This window comes from Accipiter gentilis, chromosome 9, assembly GCF_929443795.1.
Source record: "Accipiter gentilis chromosome 9, bAccGen1.1, whole genome shotgun sequence".
In the NCBI taxonomy this organism is placed as follows: Eukaryota; Metazoa; Chordata; class Aves; order Accipitriformes; family Accipitridae; genus Astur; species Astur gentilis.
Window position 1 is genome coordinate 9,834,501 of NC_064888.1, and position 15,096 is coordinate 9,849,596.

General features: G+C 42.7%; 1 protein-coding gene across 25 annotated transcripts in view; it reads left to right on the forward strand.

Annotated features, from left to right (window-relative positions):
* The window catches only part of ANK3 (ankyrin 3), a 385,183-nt gene that overhangs the window by 295,350 nt on the left and 74,737 nt on the right, over nt 1-15,096 (forward strand). For 20 of the 25 annotated variants that reach the window (XM_049809737.1, XM_049809736.1, XM_049809743.1 and 17 more), the window contains 6 exons: nt 2,675-2,773; nt 2,863-2,961; nt 3,367-3,462; nt 7,100-7,172; nt 7,371-7,433; nt 14,725-14,848. In XM_049809737.1, the coding sequence (XP_049665694.1) occupies nt 2,675-2,773; nt 2,863-2,961; nt 3,367-3,462; nt 7,100-7,172; nt 7,371-7,433; nt 14,725-14,848 (554 nt within the window). Of the gene's footprint in view, nt 1-2,674; nt 2,774-2,862; nt 2,962-3,366; nt 3,463-7,099; nt 7,173-7,370; nt 7,434-13,080; nt 13,205-14,724; nt 14,849-15,096 lie in introns of those variants that run through there. The other 5 variants (XM_049809739.1, XM_049809741.1, XM_049809757.1 and 2 more) reach the window with 2 other exon arrangements.

The following is a 15,096-nucleotide window of genomic DNA, read 5'->3' on the forward strand; positions in this document are numbered from 1 at the left end:
TGCAACTACTCTGTGGGAAAAGTTCCTTGCAGTCATTTGGCATCTGATCCAATGTTCATATGTAAGTCAACGGAAAGTTTCGTTCTGCTGATGCCAATGGAATTTGGATTCGGCGCAGTTTCTTGCAATGATTAACTCGTCCTGGTTGTCAAAGCTAGCAGTTTCTTTAGATGGCAAAGGGCATCTAAAGGCAAATTAACTGAGGAAAAAATACACACCCTAATTTAAAGTAACTGGCCAGCTACCATCTCCTAGCGTGTGATAATAGAACTGAAATTAGGTAACTTTGTGTGAAGCAGTATCAGAGGCAAAGTGACATGAAGAACACGGTGTGTCTAAACCCATGGATGCTTGAAACTTCCCTCTAGTGGAAATAGTTCACATTTGAGGTTTTCTCTTCCTTTCCTCTGAGCAACTTTGACCTCATGGTGTAGTGGTGTAGTGCTAGCTGCTGAACACTAGGCTGACCTTGGACTTGCCTCTTCAGTGCTTTTGACTAAGTTGTCTAACCTGGCCACACCTCACTGACATGGATGTACAAATGAAGGATGACAGGCTGCAGCTTTTAACTCCCTGTGTGCCTCTACTGCTTGGGCACCAGGCTTTTCTTCTCAAAGCAGGAAAGCAAAGGTACTTTTTTACCTTTAAACACTGATGAGACCAGCAGGAGCCTGGTCGATGTAAGACCAGCCCATTGTTCAGTGTTTCTCCCCACAAGGTTGGCTTTTGGATCTGGTTCCAGATTGTTCAATCCCAAGTAGTGAATTTTCCTTCTGGCCGTGTGGCTGCTTGGGGCTCTACCAGCAGCCAAGACACGCATCATGGCCGTGTTTCCCTATATATTATAACTGACCTTTCTGCCACTGAAATTAACGATCTCAGCCTCACCTCTTACCCTTTTTCTGAAAGCAGAATTCCTGTAGATTAACAGCAGTCCATATTTGCAGTGTATTTTACCATGTGTTTAGTGTATTTGTGATCCTCATATCAGATATGATTTTTACAGCCTAGCGATTGATTTTTCCATAAAAACTGGTAACGGAGCATGGGGCCAATACCACACTGGAAGTCCCATAGAGTAGCAAAAGGACATATACTGGCAGTGTAGTTTCATCCTGCTTGCAAAATGGTGAAGCCCCATGTGAACACTGACTAAGATGACCCTTCTGGCATCTCAGAGCCCATCAAGTGGGCCCATGAAACCTGACCTTTAAAGGGGAAAGGAATCCCAATGACTCACCTCAAGAGAGGGGGAAGCCCATTAATCCATCTCTGTGAGCCAAGCAAAGCATCTGCTGGAAACCTATCAAGCTGTTAGTGTGAGTGAGGGGGAGGTTTGGGGAACAGTGGCCTCTCGCCAGGGCATGGAGAAAAATAGCAAGTGTCCTGTTTAGAGGTAGCCATCTCCTGAACTGTACTTTGCACAGTTCTAGATTGATTGTGTTTGTTAAGGAAGAGATAGTGTTGTCTTGCAGGGAAGATAAGGCAGGAAAAGGTAATTACGTCAAGAAAGATAATCTAGTCATTTCTAATACGTTAAGCATCTCAAGTAAAACTTTTTCAAAACTGCTAACAGTGTTCTCATGGCCTAAGAGATTAGAAAAAGAGCAGCAAGAGCAAGCTTTGGTCCTCTTTCTTTTGTTTCATTGTATGTTAAACGTTAACTGTTGATTAAAGTGTTTACTACAATTAACAGGTTTCAACATGCTGTTTGACTTATTTTAAATATGTGGGTTTTAATGTGAGCAAGTCCAGAAGCAACCTAGTGACTCCTGCTTTGCTACCAGGAGTAGTTCTTAAAAGCCAGTAGTAGTTTTTAAAAATCTTGTCAGGTTTTTAAGTGATATTCGTCTTGTACTAACTGGTTTTAGAAAAGTTTCCAAAATGTGTATACGTTACTATAAAAAGCCGTTTAGTTGTGTTTAGAGCGTTAGGTGACATTTTTAGCCTGTCCACTGGAAATGAAAAATAAGTAATAGGAACAAAAGAGATGCATTCAACATTCTCATCTTGGCAGTTGCCAAGAAAAAGCAGTTTCTTCCAGTTTGCATAACACAAGGCCAGACACATGAAAAATTAGACCTTTCTGTCTTAGAGCCTTAACTCACCAGCTGGTGTTCCAGTTTCTGTAGGACTATATTGTTCTGGCAGAGCTGGCAAATCAGTTGCATTGTTTTAGATTTACCTTCCGGGTGTTTCAGTCGGAATGGATGGGCTGCAAATTGCACTGTAGCTTAGGCAGCCCTCAGCAAGCCTGGCTTTTATAAAGTTGTTATTACTTACTTATTTACTTATTCGTTTATTTACTATCACACTGTAGTAGCACCAAGCATGTGAACCTCACTGTGCAAGGCATTATACACACATTTATTTTAAAAGGTGGGCTCTGCCCCGGAGACCTGAGAGTCTGATGATTGGAGAGGAAGGCAAATCTTTAATCAACATTGCATTTGTTGAAGATTACAGAAATACAAGGCATTCAGAGAGGGTCACAGAGAACGGGACTTGAATCGACATTCATGAGCAGTATGGGTTTCTTCCAAGGTTGGAGGATTTTTCACGTAGGTCAAAGAAATAAAGCTTAACAGGATTTTTGCTGTTTCATGTCTGGGGTTTTTTTTGTCAGGGGCTGTGTGGGATATTCACATTTACTAATCGCTTATGTTCATTCTAGATGGGATACACTCCTTTGCATGTTGGCTGCCACTATGGAAACATAAAAATTGTTAACTTCCTTCTGCAACATTCTGCAAAAGTTAATGCCAAAACGAAGGTGAGTTTTCCACCTCTGCCTCGCTCATTTTGCGGAGGCGGCTTGTGCGCCGTCCCTGCTGCAGCTGTTCCCTTTCCCTGTGCCTACAGAACGGGTACACGCCGCTGCACCAGGCTGCACAGCAGGGGCACACCCACATCATCAACGTCCTGCTCCAGCATGGCGCGGCACCCAACGAGCTCACTGTGGTAAGTGCAGAGGGGCCACTAAGAGGCCACCGCTTTCCCCTCGGGCTCAGTTGTCCCACCCCTTGTAAAGCATTTGAGCAAGGGAAATGTGAAAAAAACCCGCGTGCGGTGGGAGAGGAAAAGAGCAGAGGAAGCCTATTCCCATTACCCCCACATCCTCTATGCCATCATCTCTTCCAAAACTAGAACAGCAAACATCTGAAAATCTTTTCATTTTCATCCTATTTCTGTAAAGAGTTAAAAACTTACAGTTCTATGTCCTACTACCCAAAATATATTTATTTCAATCACCAACATGCAAACATTTATTTGGCTTTTGTTATGCATTCTTCTACAGTTAATTAGCAGTTTCTACACTTTTCCTTGCTAACAGTCAACTTCTGTTATAAATATTTCAATTGCTAGAATGGAAACACTGCCCTCGCCATTGCTAAGCGACTTGGCTACATTTCAGTCGTTGACACATTGAAGGTGGTGACAGAAGAGACCATGACTACAATTGTAAGTACAGCTTAGTTCAGTAGTGAATGGAAGAATTTTTCCTAAGCCAGTGTATTCAGCTTTGTTCAGTTACATGTCTACTGAGATTCCAATTTAATTTCCACCTATTTCCTTTTAGCAGTGTAAAGTGGATATTCAGTCAGATATGAGCAATATATTTTTAAGGTAGTAGACTCTATTAGGATGCATGCAGAAAGAGTACCGACCGAGCAGAAAATGGACAATGTAAATGACTGGTCATAGCTGCCATGTTTTTCTGCACATCTTGTTGTTTAGGGCACAAACCACATGAATACAGGCTGGTTTGTAGTTGTAAAGACATTACTACAGACTTGTGTAAATAAAAGCTGCTTCTGCCTTATGAGAGTGTTTGCCAAGGGACTGATGTATAATGGCTTGTGTTTGGCCTAAGAGAACCTATTCCACTCTAAAAAGTGGTTGAAATTTACTTAAAAGCAGCTCATTGTGTAGTTTCTGGCATCTTCCGAAAGATGGTGGAAGGCTGTCATCTGCAAGTAGGCACAGTGAGCTCCTGCAACCCTAAATATCCCTTCACTGACACATACATGAGCTCCAGCTCATCTGTCTTGCCTCTCAGGAAGGCTTATTGCAGCATTAGCTGGGAGAGATTAAAGGGACTAGCAGTGGTCAAATATTACCTGCTATCAGAAAAAAGGTGATTCACAAAATCCAAAATACTTCTCAGAAAGAACTTTTGTTTGCTAACGTTTTGCCAAATTGCTCAACAACAAAAACAGTTTTCTAAGGTGAGGAGCCTCCATGTACCACCATGGTGGTAAAGCCAAAATTGGGTCTTAAGAATATAAATTCAGAGCATTGACTCCAAATTTGCTTTTTTCTTTCTGCATTTTTTTTCTGATTAAAAAGAAAAAGAGAATTATGTGCACATATGTATTTTTAGGCATATCAGAGATGGAAAACAGTTACTGCGTGTTCCATGTTTTGTCATCACCCACATGTGTGGTCTATCAGTGCAAGCAGGTGGTTGCAATACGATGCGCATTTGGGATGACAGGCAGATTTTAGCTCTGCTACTGCAGGTGTCTTTTCTTCCTGTGGCTTTCCTGGCAGTGGTCAATAATTCAGTAGCTTACAGAAAATCCACCACACAAAAGACAAATTTCAGAACAATAAAATATAAAGGAATATGCCAGAAGATAATCACAATTTTTTCTTACAGCTTCTCTCTAGGTTTTTTTTCAGGAACATATTTCTCTCTAGAAAGATTCCAAAACAGTTTTCCACAACCTGAAAAATTTGATAGAGAAGATTATATGGGGTAGCATAAACTTGAATGATTGCTTAGTATACAACTAGGTAGCTGCAGGAAAAGTAAACCCCCATTTTTATGCTAAGAACTCCCAATATCACAAGGCCATTCTTAGCTTGTACAACCAAGAAGCTGGGGGAGTTTGTGCTGCATGAGACAACTGATCATTTATGTTCTGTAGATGAAGAGTAGAGAGATGGTGGGTCAGGCTGTGAATTGTGCTAGAATGAATGTTAGATGCTGAAAAGTCTATACTACCCCAAATACCTACTCTCAAGAGAAGCCCAGAAATAATTTCCATTAAAATCAGAATATGCTGCTTCTCAGTCACAAGTGTGTAATTTTCAAACTTTGGAAATCTAGACATGAAATCTGTTTTACAACTGAGAGTCTTAAAAACCTAGTCAGACCACTGAGACATTTTTTGAGGTTTGTGGCTAAACAACTCCCAAAAGTAAATTTTATGAAACCAGGGGTGAACATAGCTGATTTTACTATAATTTATATTCAAACACCAATAAAAAAATCCAGTAGTGCCTGAAAAAAAAAGTCCTGTGATTTTGCTAGTTTAACAGCAATGTGTTAAAAAGCTTTGCAAGTAATTCCCACAAAATTAAATAAGTGTGAGGCTTTTTATAAGTTTTGTGATGTTTAAGCATGCAGGAGCTACTCTGCCTGTATCAAGTGATAGCAGTAGACCAAGAAACATGAGCTGCCAAATGAGTATTCATGAGGCTAGAGAAAAACTGAAATATTTTTAAATAAATGAAAATAGGAAAGCTATTTTGTCCTCCTGAACTTGTTAATTTCTTATTTGTATATAAAGGTTGAGAAGTAATGGTGGTTAAAAATAATATAATATAAAAAACCCATAAAGATGGGAGTGGGTTTTGGCGTGGGGTTTCTTTTTTGGTTGTGTTTGTTTTAATTCCACTGCACTCCTTGAATGGTAACTCTGCAGGGTCTCCTGTGTGACCTAAAACTTTACCAGTGCTTGTTGTGCTGTACCTCAGCTGGAGAGTAAATTGTACATCTGTGTGTCATTCGTGGGATACACAGGTATTCTAGGAACAGATTTCAGGCATTCATAACGTATTTTTTTTCTGCTTCTAATTTTTTTTTTGTATTGGTCTTTGGGTCTGAATCAATATAAACATCAGGATGAAAATCAACCACTTCTGAGTGTCTTTGATGCACAAATTCCTTAAGGGGTATCATTTAGCCTGTATGTGATTACAATTTGTCGTGGTTTAACCCCAGCCAGCAAGTAGGCACCACACAGCCGCTCACTCACTCCCCCCCTCCCCGTCCAGTGGGATGGGGGAGAGAATCGGGGCGGCGGGAGGTAAAACTCTTGGGATGATGTGAGAACAGTTTAATAGAACAGAAAGGAAGACACTAATAATGATAATAATAACAATAATAAAATGGCAATAATAATAAAAGGACTGGAATTTACAAAACAAGTGATGCACAATGCAATTGCTCACCACCCGCTGACCGATGCCCAGTTAGTTCCCAAGCAGCGATCCCCCCCCAGGCCAACTCCCCCCAGCTTATATACTGGGCGTGATGGTACATGGTATGGAATACCCCTTTGGCCAGTTTGGGTCAGCTGCCCTGGCTCTGTCCCCTCCCAGCTTCTTGTGCCTCTCCAGCCTTCTTGCTGGCTGGGCACGAGAAGCTGAAAAATCCTTGACTTTAGTCTAAACGCTAGTTAGCAACAACTGAAAACATCAGTGTGTTATCAACATTCTTCTCACACTAAATCCAAAACATAACACTATACCAGCTATTAGAAAGAAAATTAACTCTATCCCAGATGAAACCAGGACACAACTGTTCTCATTTGTGGGAAAAACACACAGTTCATGCTGAGGCACCTCTGAAAAAATTCAGATAGTCTAAGCCTGCTCTCAAATTGCAGCATTTTTTGAATGGCAAAGGGCAAACAACTTCCCTCAGAAAGTTTAGTTTAAATAGAGATGACATATTCCTGCTCAAAATTTAGATGACTATTTAAAGAGTTCTCATTAAACCCCTTACCATGATACTCTCTTCAGTGTATTTGTTTCTTCTTTTGATATCACCATCTTCTAGGCTTTCAGCTCATGCTTTTGCTGCTGCGAAAATGTGAATATAGTTTAAAACACACACGTAATATTGCCTATTTCTGTAGTCTTTTTTTCAATGCATCTATAAGAAGGAAAGAAGCTAAAAAAATAAATCTTGTTTTTCTAACTGCAGATAAAAATATGTCCAACCTTGCATTTAATTTTTAAAGTAACTATAATTTTAAGAAAAATGATGTCTGCATTCTGAAATGATTTTTTTTTTCTTTGACAGACTGTTACAGAAAAGCACAAAATGAATGTACCCGAAACCATGAATGAAGTTCTTGATATGTCTGATGATGAAGGTATTAAAAAAAAAAAAAACCTCTTGCTTATTTTTCAGTCTTTTGTTGTTGTAAGAAATGTTTGTTGAAAAAAACAACAACCAAACAGTATTAGTTGGATATGGTCTTTGCACATTTGTTATTGTTTTACATTGTTTTGTTGACACATTGATAGTCTATGCTTTTATTTAATTTTTTTTGTTTATTTAAATCATGCAGTTCGTAAAGCCAATGCCCCTGAAATACTCAGTGATGCTGAATATTTGTCAGATGTTGAAGAAGGTATTTGTGCATTTTTGTATTGCAGTGATATTTAACTTAAGCCTCTTCCTTTTGTTTCATCTGTCTGAAAATTAATCCTTTCAGATAATTTTCTTATCCTACTAACAATAATTTCTGCTTTACAATTAAGAACGCTTTCAAAAATTCTTTGAGCTATGCTGATAATCCTTTAACTTCTTCTGAATTTCTTATTCCCAGTTTTTTAATCAAATTCCCCCCACTTTCCTGGAGTAGTCCTTTTGCTGCTACCTTTGTAAAAGGGAGAAGTGTTTTACTCTTGTAACTGAAAAATTAAATACTGGACAAAAGGTTCAAATACCAAAACACTTTGGAAGAAACAGCCAATAGTGAGAGTGAACAGTAGCAGGAATGAGTTGTTTGTTGTTATTGTTTTAAATTCTGATGTGAATTCAGCTCTGAAATGGTTGGTTTACGTTGATAGTGGACTCTTAGCCTGGAAGAAGTGTTTTCAGGTTTGGGGTTTTTTTAAAAACAATATTTCAGTCATACCATTCAGTAAAAACACATCAGATTACTTTTTGTCCTCAATAAAGAGGGTGCTGCACTGGACTGAACATATTGGTGTTTGCTAGTATTAATGAAGTACCTTATAGCTGAGATCTCATCTGTATCATCCTGCAGAGTGACGTGAAATCTGTGAGTGGCAATAAAGGCCTCTGTTTTCAGTGCCTCTAAATAAGTGTCCTGAGCTATGGGCACTAGCAACCTGCCCATCCCAGCTCACTCCTCGGTGCTGGGCAGGTTGACATGGCTTCAGTCATCCCCAAGTATTTAAAACTCCCTTGGCAACTCCTTCCCTCCCCTCTACCAACATCCCCTGTTAGGTCAGACTTCCCCTGGTCTGGGTGTGCAGCAGTCTGTGCGAATTTCAGCAGGAACTGCAGGTTTCCAGAGGCCACAGTGGGATTAGGTTCCCAGGTGACAATCAGAAACAGGAAGGTCTTGAGTTGATGAAGAGAATGACGGTGTCGCGAAGGCGTTTTTGTGAGTGCCGATTCGCTTACATTAGAGCTGCAGTTTTCAGTTCTCTAGTAGGTGAACAAGTGACTGGGTTCAATTTTCTTGTGCTTCTTTAGTTAATCTCTCTTTCTTCATCCCTAGTGATATATTTACCTTTATTTTTTATAGCATTTAAGCAGTAACGTGCAAAAGATATTTAGCCAAGTTCATTGTGTGCAGCTCTTGTTTAATTCGTGCATTGAAGCTTTTGGTGGTTTCAGTTTGTCATTGTGTTCCCATTGCTGCAGTTCCAAATGCATAGTGTTCTCACCTTACACCTGTGTTTTCCAAGTAACTCTCTTAGGCTATTGTACTGCTCAAAATACTGTATTGTTTTAACTGCCAGGAACAATGATGCATAACAGTGTTAGTTAATAGAGCAGTAACTGTTGCTATATCCCACTGCACAGCATGCGGTGAGGTACAGATAAGAAACACTCCTATATGGAATCTGAATATTAGCCCCAAAGATGTAAAACGTGTCTTTCAATGTACGGGATCATTTTTTAGCCAAATCTGTGGAAGGCTGTTATAGTCACTAACTCTCAGTTTAACAAAAAACCAAACCGAACCAAAAATTCAGAGTGCAGGTAATGCAATCGGTTCTTCGCCTAGAGACTGTATTCTGCACCCATGTTGTTACTAGGGGAGCTAAGAGACTGGTTTATATATAACAGGGTCATTTTCAAACCTAACACTGGAAGAGAGCTCTCAAATCAAATAATAAGGTTTTTATTAATCTATGCTGAAGCATTCCAATGTGCAAGGCATGCAATGAATTACAGGCTTTGAGTTAGTAGCCACTGGCCTATCTCTCTTTCCTGGCTTGTACATCTATAAAGACATACCGATGCCCATCCCCACAAATCCTCAATGTTGATAGGATATTTATATACAATGCATCCACTTATGCCAGTAGAAATAAATATGTTCAAGACGGTAATGCATGCTGGCAAATCTCATAGCCAGGGAGCTGATTTCCAAGTGAGAGAAGGGCACAACTTTACCACCCAAATCCAAGCTCTCCCTCACTTGGCTAACGTTCATGTTATCAGCCAAAACTCTTCGGCGAGAGAAACTTGTTTAATGATTTCTCAATATGGCACAATCCTCAAGGTTTCTCTCATAAGAGAAATTGAAGGCTTGGAAAGTAGAGTCTCAGAGCTCAGACACAAATGTCAGGAAACTGTTGCCTTGCGTTTATGTCTTGCTGTGCTTGCTAAATAAGTATTTACATGGAAATTGTGTAATTTCTCTTCCCTGCCGAGGACAGTTTGGTTTGGAGTCAGACTGGTTGAGAGGAGAAATCTTTTATTCCTTTTCCTAGATTACTCTGGCAAATCTGCCCAAATGAGGTTAAGTGCTGGGAAACTGCTACACCGCAAAAAAGAAATGGTGTTTTTTGAAAGATGTGAACATGATTTTGTGGGGAAAAAAACTGAAGGCTCATCTTTGTACATAGCAGAAGTTTTGTAGAAGAATATAGAGCAATTCCGATGCACGCTGAACACGTGCTCTGCTTTTATTTTTAAAGAGATTGCAAATCTTATAAATGTGAAACCTGAGACTGCAAGAACGGGACCTTTCCTCTTACAGTCTCCAGATGTGAGCTCCCACCCCTCGCCCTGTGCAGCTGGGAGCCCCAGCAGTGCACCTTGTGGCCATGGGGCTGGTGAGGATCCAGGAATCAGCCGTGCTAAAGCCCAACCTGAGCTGTCTGCGGGAGGCCTGGAGGGAACCCCCTCCTCTGCAGTCGCATGCTCAGCCTCGGAGCATCCCTCCAGCCCGGTGCAAGAGCTTTAGTGTGGTAGAGGAATCTGGAGCTCTGCTGAGACTGCCACAGCCCAGCAATGAGCTCTGTCACAACAGCCCCCCCCCCCCCCAAAAGCTGCCGCTGCTGTCCCTGAGGCAAAGGGATAGCAAGCAATGGAAGCTGATACAAAGGGTGGTGAGACTATGTGAGCGATGAAGGGCAAAAAAATCCTAACCAGTCAACGGTTCAGGTGTTGAGAACTTTGTCAAGAAACACTTATTGTTGAGCTTTTAAATTTTTTTATTTGGTCTTCAGTAGATAACAAACTTTTGGGTGTAAATAAGGACACTGTTTTAAACCTATTTAATGGAGATTCCTCTCTCAGTAGGAGTAAGTATCATGCTAATCAATCCCTGGCAGATTAGACAGATGTTCGTGACTGCACGCTGCCTTATCCCTGAGTAGGTGCTGAGATACAGCAGTTTAAGTGCATTTAAGACAGGTCAGGGCATCCCCGTGCATGAAAGTCTGTTATTGATCATTTTAGGAGGGGTTGATTTATTATATTTTTATGTTCGGAGTTTTCTGAGTTTCTTTGTCTCCATAAAATTTTACAGATTCATAAAAGTTTCAGCGGTTTGGTATTGGATTTTCTCCATACTTATGTGAAACCAAAACTTTGGCTACAACTAGAAGCACCCTGTTCTTCCCTGTGGCTGTACCTCTTCTGCCATCAGGCAGCTCAGGACAGGCTGTGACGAGGGAGTGGCAAAAGCTTCAGAGATCTTGAGCAAAGCCAATGACAAATGCCCATTTGGATCCCAGGCTGTGATTAAATTTTGTTTGGGACTTCTCCCAAGCCACACAATGCCTTCTCTCCTGCTGCTAGAGAGCCCGTATTTCTCACTGGCTTCTAAAAAGAGCACCTACCGTGCACTCTTGCAATTCCCAGTTACAGGAGACATGCTGAGGGACCAGAAAAAGGGGAAAACACGGGTGATGAGAGGTGTGGAAAAGCTGCTCGGGAAGAAAAGAGTAAAGAGAGTAGGAACCCAGAGAAAAAAGCTGAACGAGGGCTAGGCTAGAACATATAAAGTAGTGGGTGGCAAAGTGAGCAGTAATGCTTGCTGCCTCTCCAGAAGTCCAAGAACAGCGGGCATCAGTGAAACCAGCAAGAGGCAGATTCAGCTTAAAAGGGCTGCTCTTCCTCCAGCAGGTAGTTGAATTGTGTGACTCCTAACACACATCCACGGTGTGTGGGGATGCAGAAAGTTTATATGAGTTCAAAGTGTAACGGGAAGAATCTAAAAGGGGAAAAAACCCTCTGTTCATGACTATGCAAACCTCTTGCAGGTTTAGAAAATACGTGCTTAAATCACTGCCAGCTAGAAAAATGTCCCAGAGGACTTCCACTGTTTCATGTTGCTATATTCTTCTGTGAGGTGTGGCTGCTGTCAGAGACAGGGTATACTAGAACTGATGGGCCTTTGCTTTGACCTACTGCTGCTATTCTTTCCTGGATTTTGAACTGTTTCCTATACTTGTGGTAGCTCTGTTTGCGCACTCTTAACAGCGACATTCATCTTTCTTTAACTTGTAACACAATAAGAAGGGAAGGATGGCAATGGCAGCAAAGCAATGCAGTATTCTCCTCCTGTGGTGGTTTTTCATCCATGCCTCACTTTCGGGGGCATTCCTCTGTAGTTTGTGTTTGGAGAGTAATTTCGTCTGCACTTTTCCGTGGGACCTCTCTCCGCAGGAGTAGAGAATGCTGTGAGCAAACAGTGGGCTCGTTACCTGAAACGCAGAAGATTAGGCTGTGGCACCTAATTAAACAGAGCGGGATTGCTGAAACGTGCACCACCCATTTTGCTCCAGCCTCCCACGATCACAAACAATGTCTGGAATTCTTTGAAATTACCACTCCTAGATGCAGCTTTTCCTTTGATGAGCGCATTTCATCAGAGTAATCCTGCTCTGGCTGGATTAGCTGCAGAGCAGGATAACATCTAATGTATTTTGCAGCTCAACTGGAATAGTTTTTTATCATTCTCCACCTCGCCTTTCCTTGACAAATGATGCTCCTCAAGAAAACGCCTCGTCTGTTCCTTTTACAGCGGCGCAGCGCTCGCCTTCAGGCGCTGTAAGGGCAGAAGTTTCCAAATTTACGGGCCCAGTCAGCAGTTGCTTAAAGTTGCCCGGACCTCTCGCCCGCCCTGGGCCACCTCCTCACCTCCCAGGCTGCAGTCCGTTTTTCTCCGGCTCCTCAATTTTCTCTCTGGACTCAAGCACCCCACGCTGGAGGGCGGAGAGGGAGCGGGGGCAGCACCCAACCCACGGGGCGGCTGGGGCTCACCGCCCGCCTGAGCGGCCGGGGATGGCGGCGGGGAGCGGGGACGAGCGGGGGCGCGGGAGGAGGGTCCCGGCCCCGACCCCGGCCCCGGCCCCGGCGAGGGCGGGCGGAGCGCAGCGCCCTTCCCCGCAGCCCGGCAGCCCCGCGCTCCCTGCTCAGCCCCGGGATCAAGTTACAGAAAAACTACACCCTCGCAGCACCCCTATTTACATACAAATAACTGGAGTGCCTGCATTTATGTCACCATTCAAGAGGCTTGCCAAGGGAGGCTGTAATCCAATCAGCAGAAGCTTTAAAGGGATGTCTGCGGAGTGATTAAAAGGGGATTTTTTTAATATATTTTTTTTTTTTTAAACCGTAGTCATTATTCTTCATTTTGTTTCATATTTGCAAAGAACTTTGATCTGAGTTGAGAGGACAAAGATGCACATGTCCTAAAATACATACGAAGAGATCAAGATGTTAAGAAGATCTCAGTTGTTGTGTGGAAAGCGAATATGACCCACAGGGATTAGTTTGCTTGTGCTGGTTTGGAGATTAACTCTAAATCACTGCTTAAGGACTAATAGGACTAATAGGAATTCTTGGAAACACCAGGGAAAAAATTCTTATAGACCAGACTGGTGAAAATGGCTTTCCAAAACAGTAAGACTTTTTAAAGTTTAACTTAATATATAATGTTTCTGTTTCTGGTTTCTTTGAATGCTTTCTGGTATATTATTAACATTTTAGCTTTTAAACTGTTGCTTAAAATACTGGTTGTTGCTGGGCTGGAGGAGAAAGTCGGTCTGTTTGTTTGCCGCTTGCAAAGCAGTAGCTGAAGGGGTATTTTTAGAATTGATTGTTAGTTGAAAACCAGAGCTCGCCTGCGGTTTCCTGAGTTAAGTGAATGGAAACTAGTCTAAACTCCTTGAATGAAAGTGGGAAACGTGTAGCTGGCTGGCGGAGCCACTTACCTTCGAGAACACCCTGTTAAACTTCTCTGTTGTGCAACTTTTACACACCTAAAATGCCTTCGCAACAAAGGAGGAGAGCGTCGATGTCGGCGAGTGAGGAGCTTACAGGGAGCTCGCTCTGCTCTCTGTTGTTGAGGGAACAGGGAAAAAACAAACCCCGCAACCGCAAAAGGCATATTTTGGACTTGCTCTGTCAATGCAGGAATGTAGGTTTGCATGATGTAATGGTATGCAAATGCTCCCAGCCAGAGCGAGCTGCTCCGTTAACCCTTTGCGGCGCCTGCCCTCCTCTCCGAAACGTTTAACTTTCCTTCCTTTCCTTTATTTCTCCCCCCCCCCCCCCCCCCCCCCAACCACCTACTTCCCCGGCGACGTCCGCCCATGCCCTGCGCCTGCCGGTTTCCCCCGGGGTAACCGGATGGCTGGGGAGGGCTTCGGCCGGCGGAGCCGCCGGGGGCAGCGCTCGCTGGCCGGGCGCAAGGCTTTGTTCGGCTCCCGCGGGGCTGCGCCGGAGCCCGGCCCTCCACCCCCAGCTGGCTGTGCCGTGGAGAGCTTTCCTGAAGGACTTACCCTCGGAAAATCGACCTGGGAGCGTGAAGCTTTTTTGTTTGGTTGGGTTTTTTAGTGAGGAAAAGAAAAAAAAAAAAAAAAAAAATCCCCTCTCGCATTCCAATTTGCAAAAGTTACTGAGAAGTACCTAGGGTGGAAGGAAGGCGGGCCTCTGTTTTTACTCAGCGTCCAGTCAAGCTTGCTGCACTTTTCGGTCCTGGTGGGCAAAGAGGCTGTCGCTCACAGCCAAGGATGTGTGTGTTCGTTAGTTTTGTTTTGTTTCTTCATAGCGAATAACCTGACTTTAGTTTGTCAGGCGGGCATTTTGGTAAGGAAAGCAAAAGTGAATGCAGTGGCGCGAAATACAGAGGAACCCTTTAGCTTGCTTAACCGATTGGGCAAAAGTCATCTCTCATATAACTTTATTGGATTTGCGTCAAGGTGGAGTTTGGCTGTTTATGTTTGCCCCCGATAAAATTTTCTCAGGCCAATTCAGAGGGCGGATGATGGACGTACTACATGGAAAGAGCCTTAGGGAAAGTGGGGGTGACGGGATTGATTCCTTGTTGGCGAGCAGAGAAGGGCGTTATGACTTACTAAGCGCGTAAACTTTTACAATACACGTAGCTTCAGATTTCAGCCTGGCTTTTGTACTGGCAGGTGAGGATGCGATGACAGGTGATACGGACAAATACCTCGGACCCCAAGATCTGAAAGAGTTGGGAGATGATTCTTTGCCTGCTGAAGGATACATGGGCTTTAGCCTGGGCGCCCGCTCTGCCAGGTATTGTATTTGCTATTTTCTCATGTTTGCGTGTCACCACAGTTACCGGTTTTTGCAAACCGAGCGCGCTCTTTCACACCAAGCTGGAGTCTGTTTCGAAACAAAGTAGAGGGGGTGTATTTCTGTGTTACGATAATACTGCGCCTTTAAAGCATATGTTCATTGCAGTTTTATTTCATATTCTTTATTCACGTTGGCTTCTTACGGCAATGATACAGAAAACTAACTATTCACTTTTTCTGGTATCT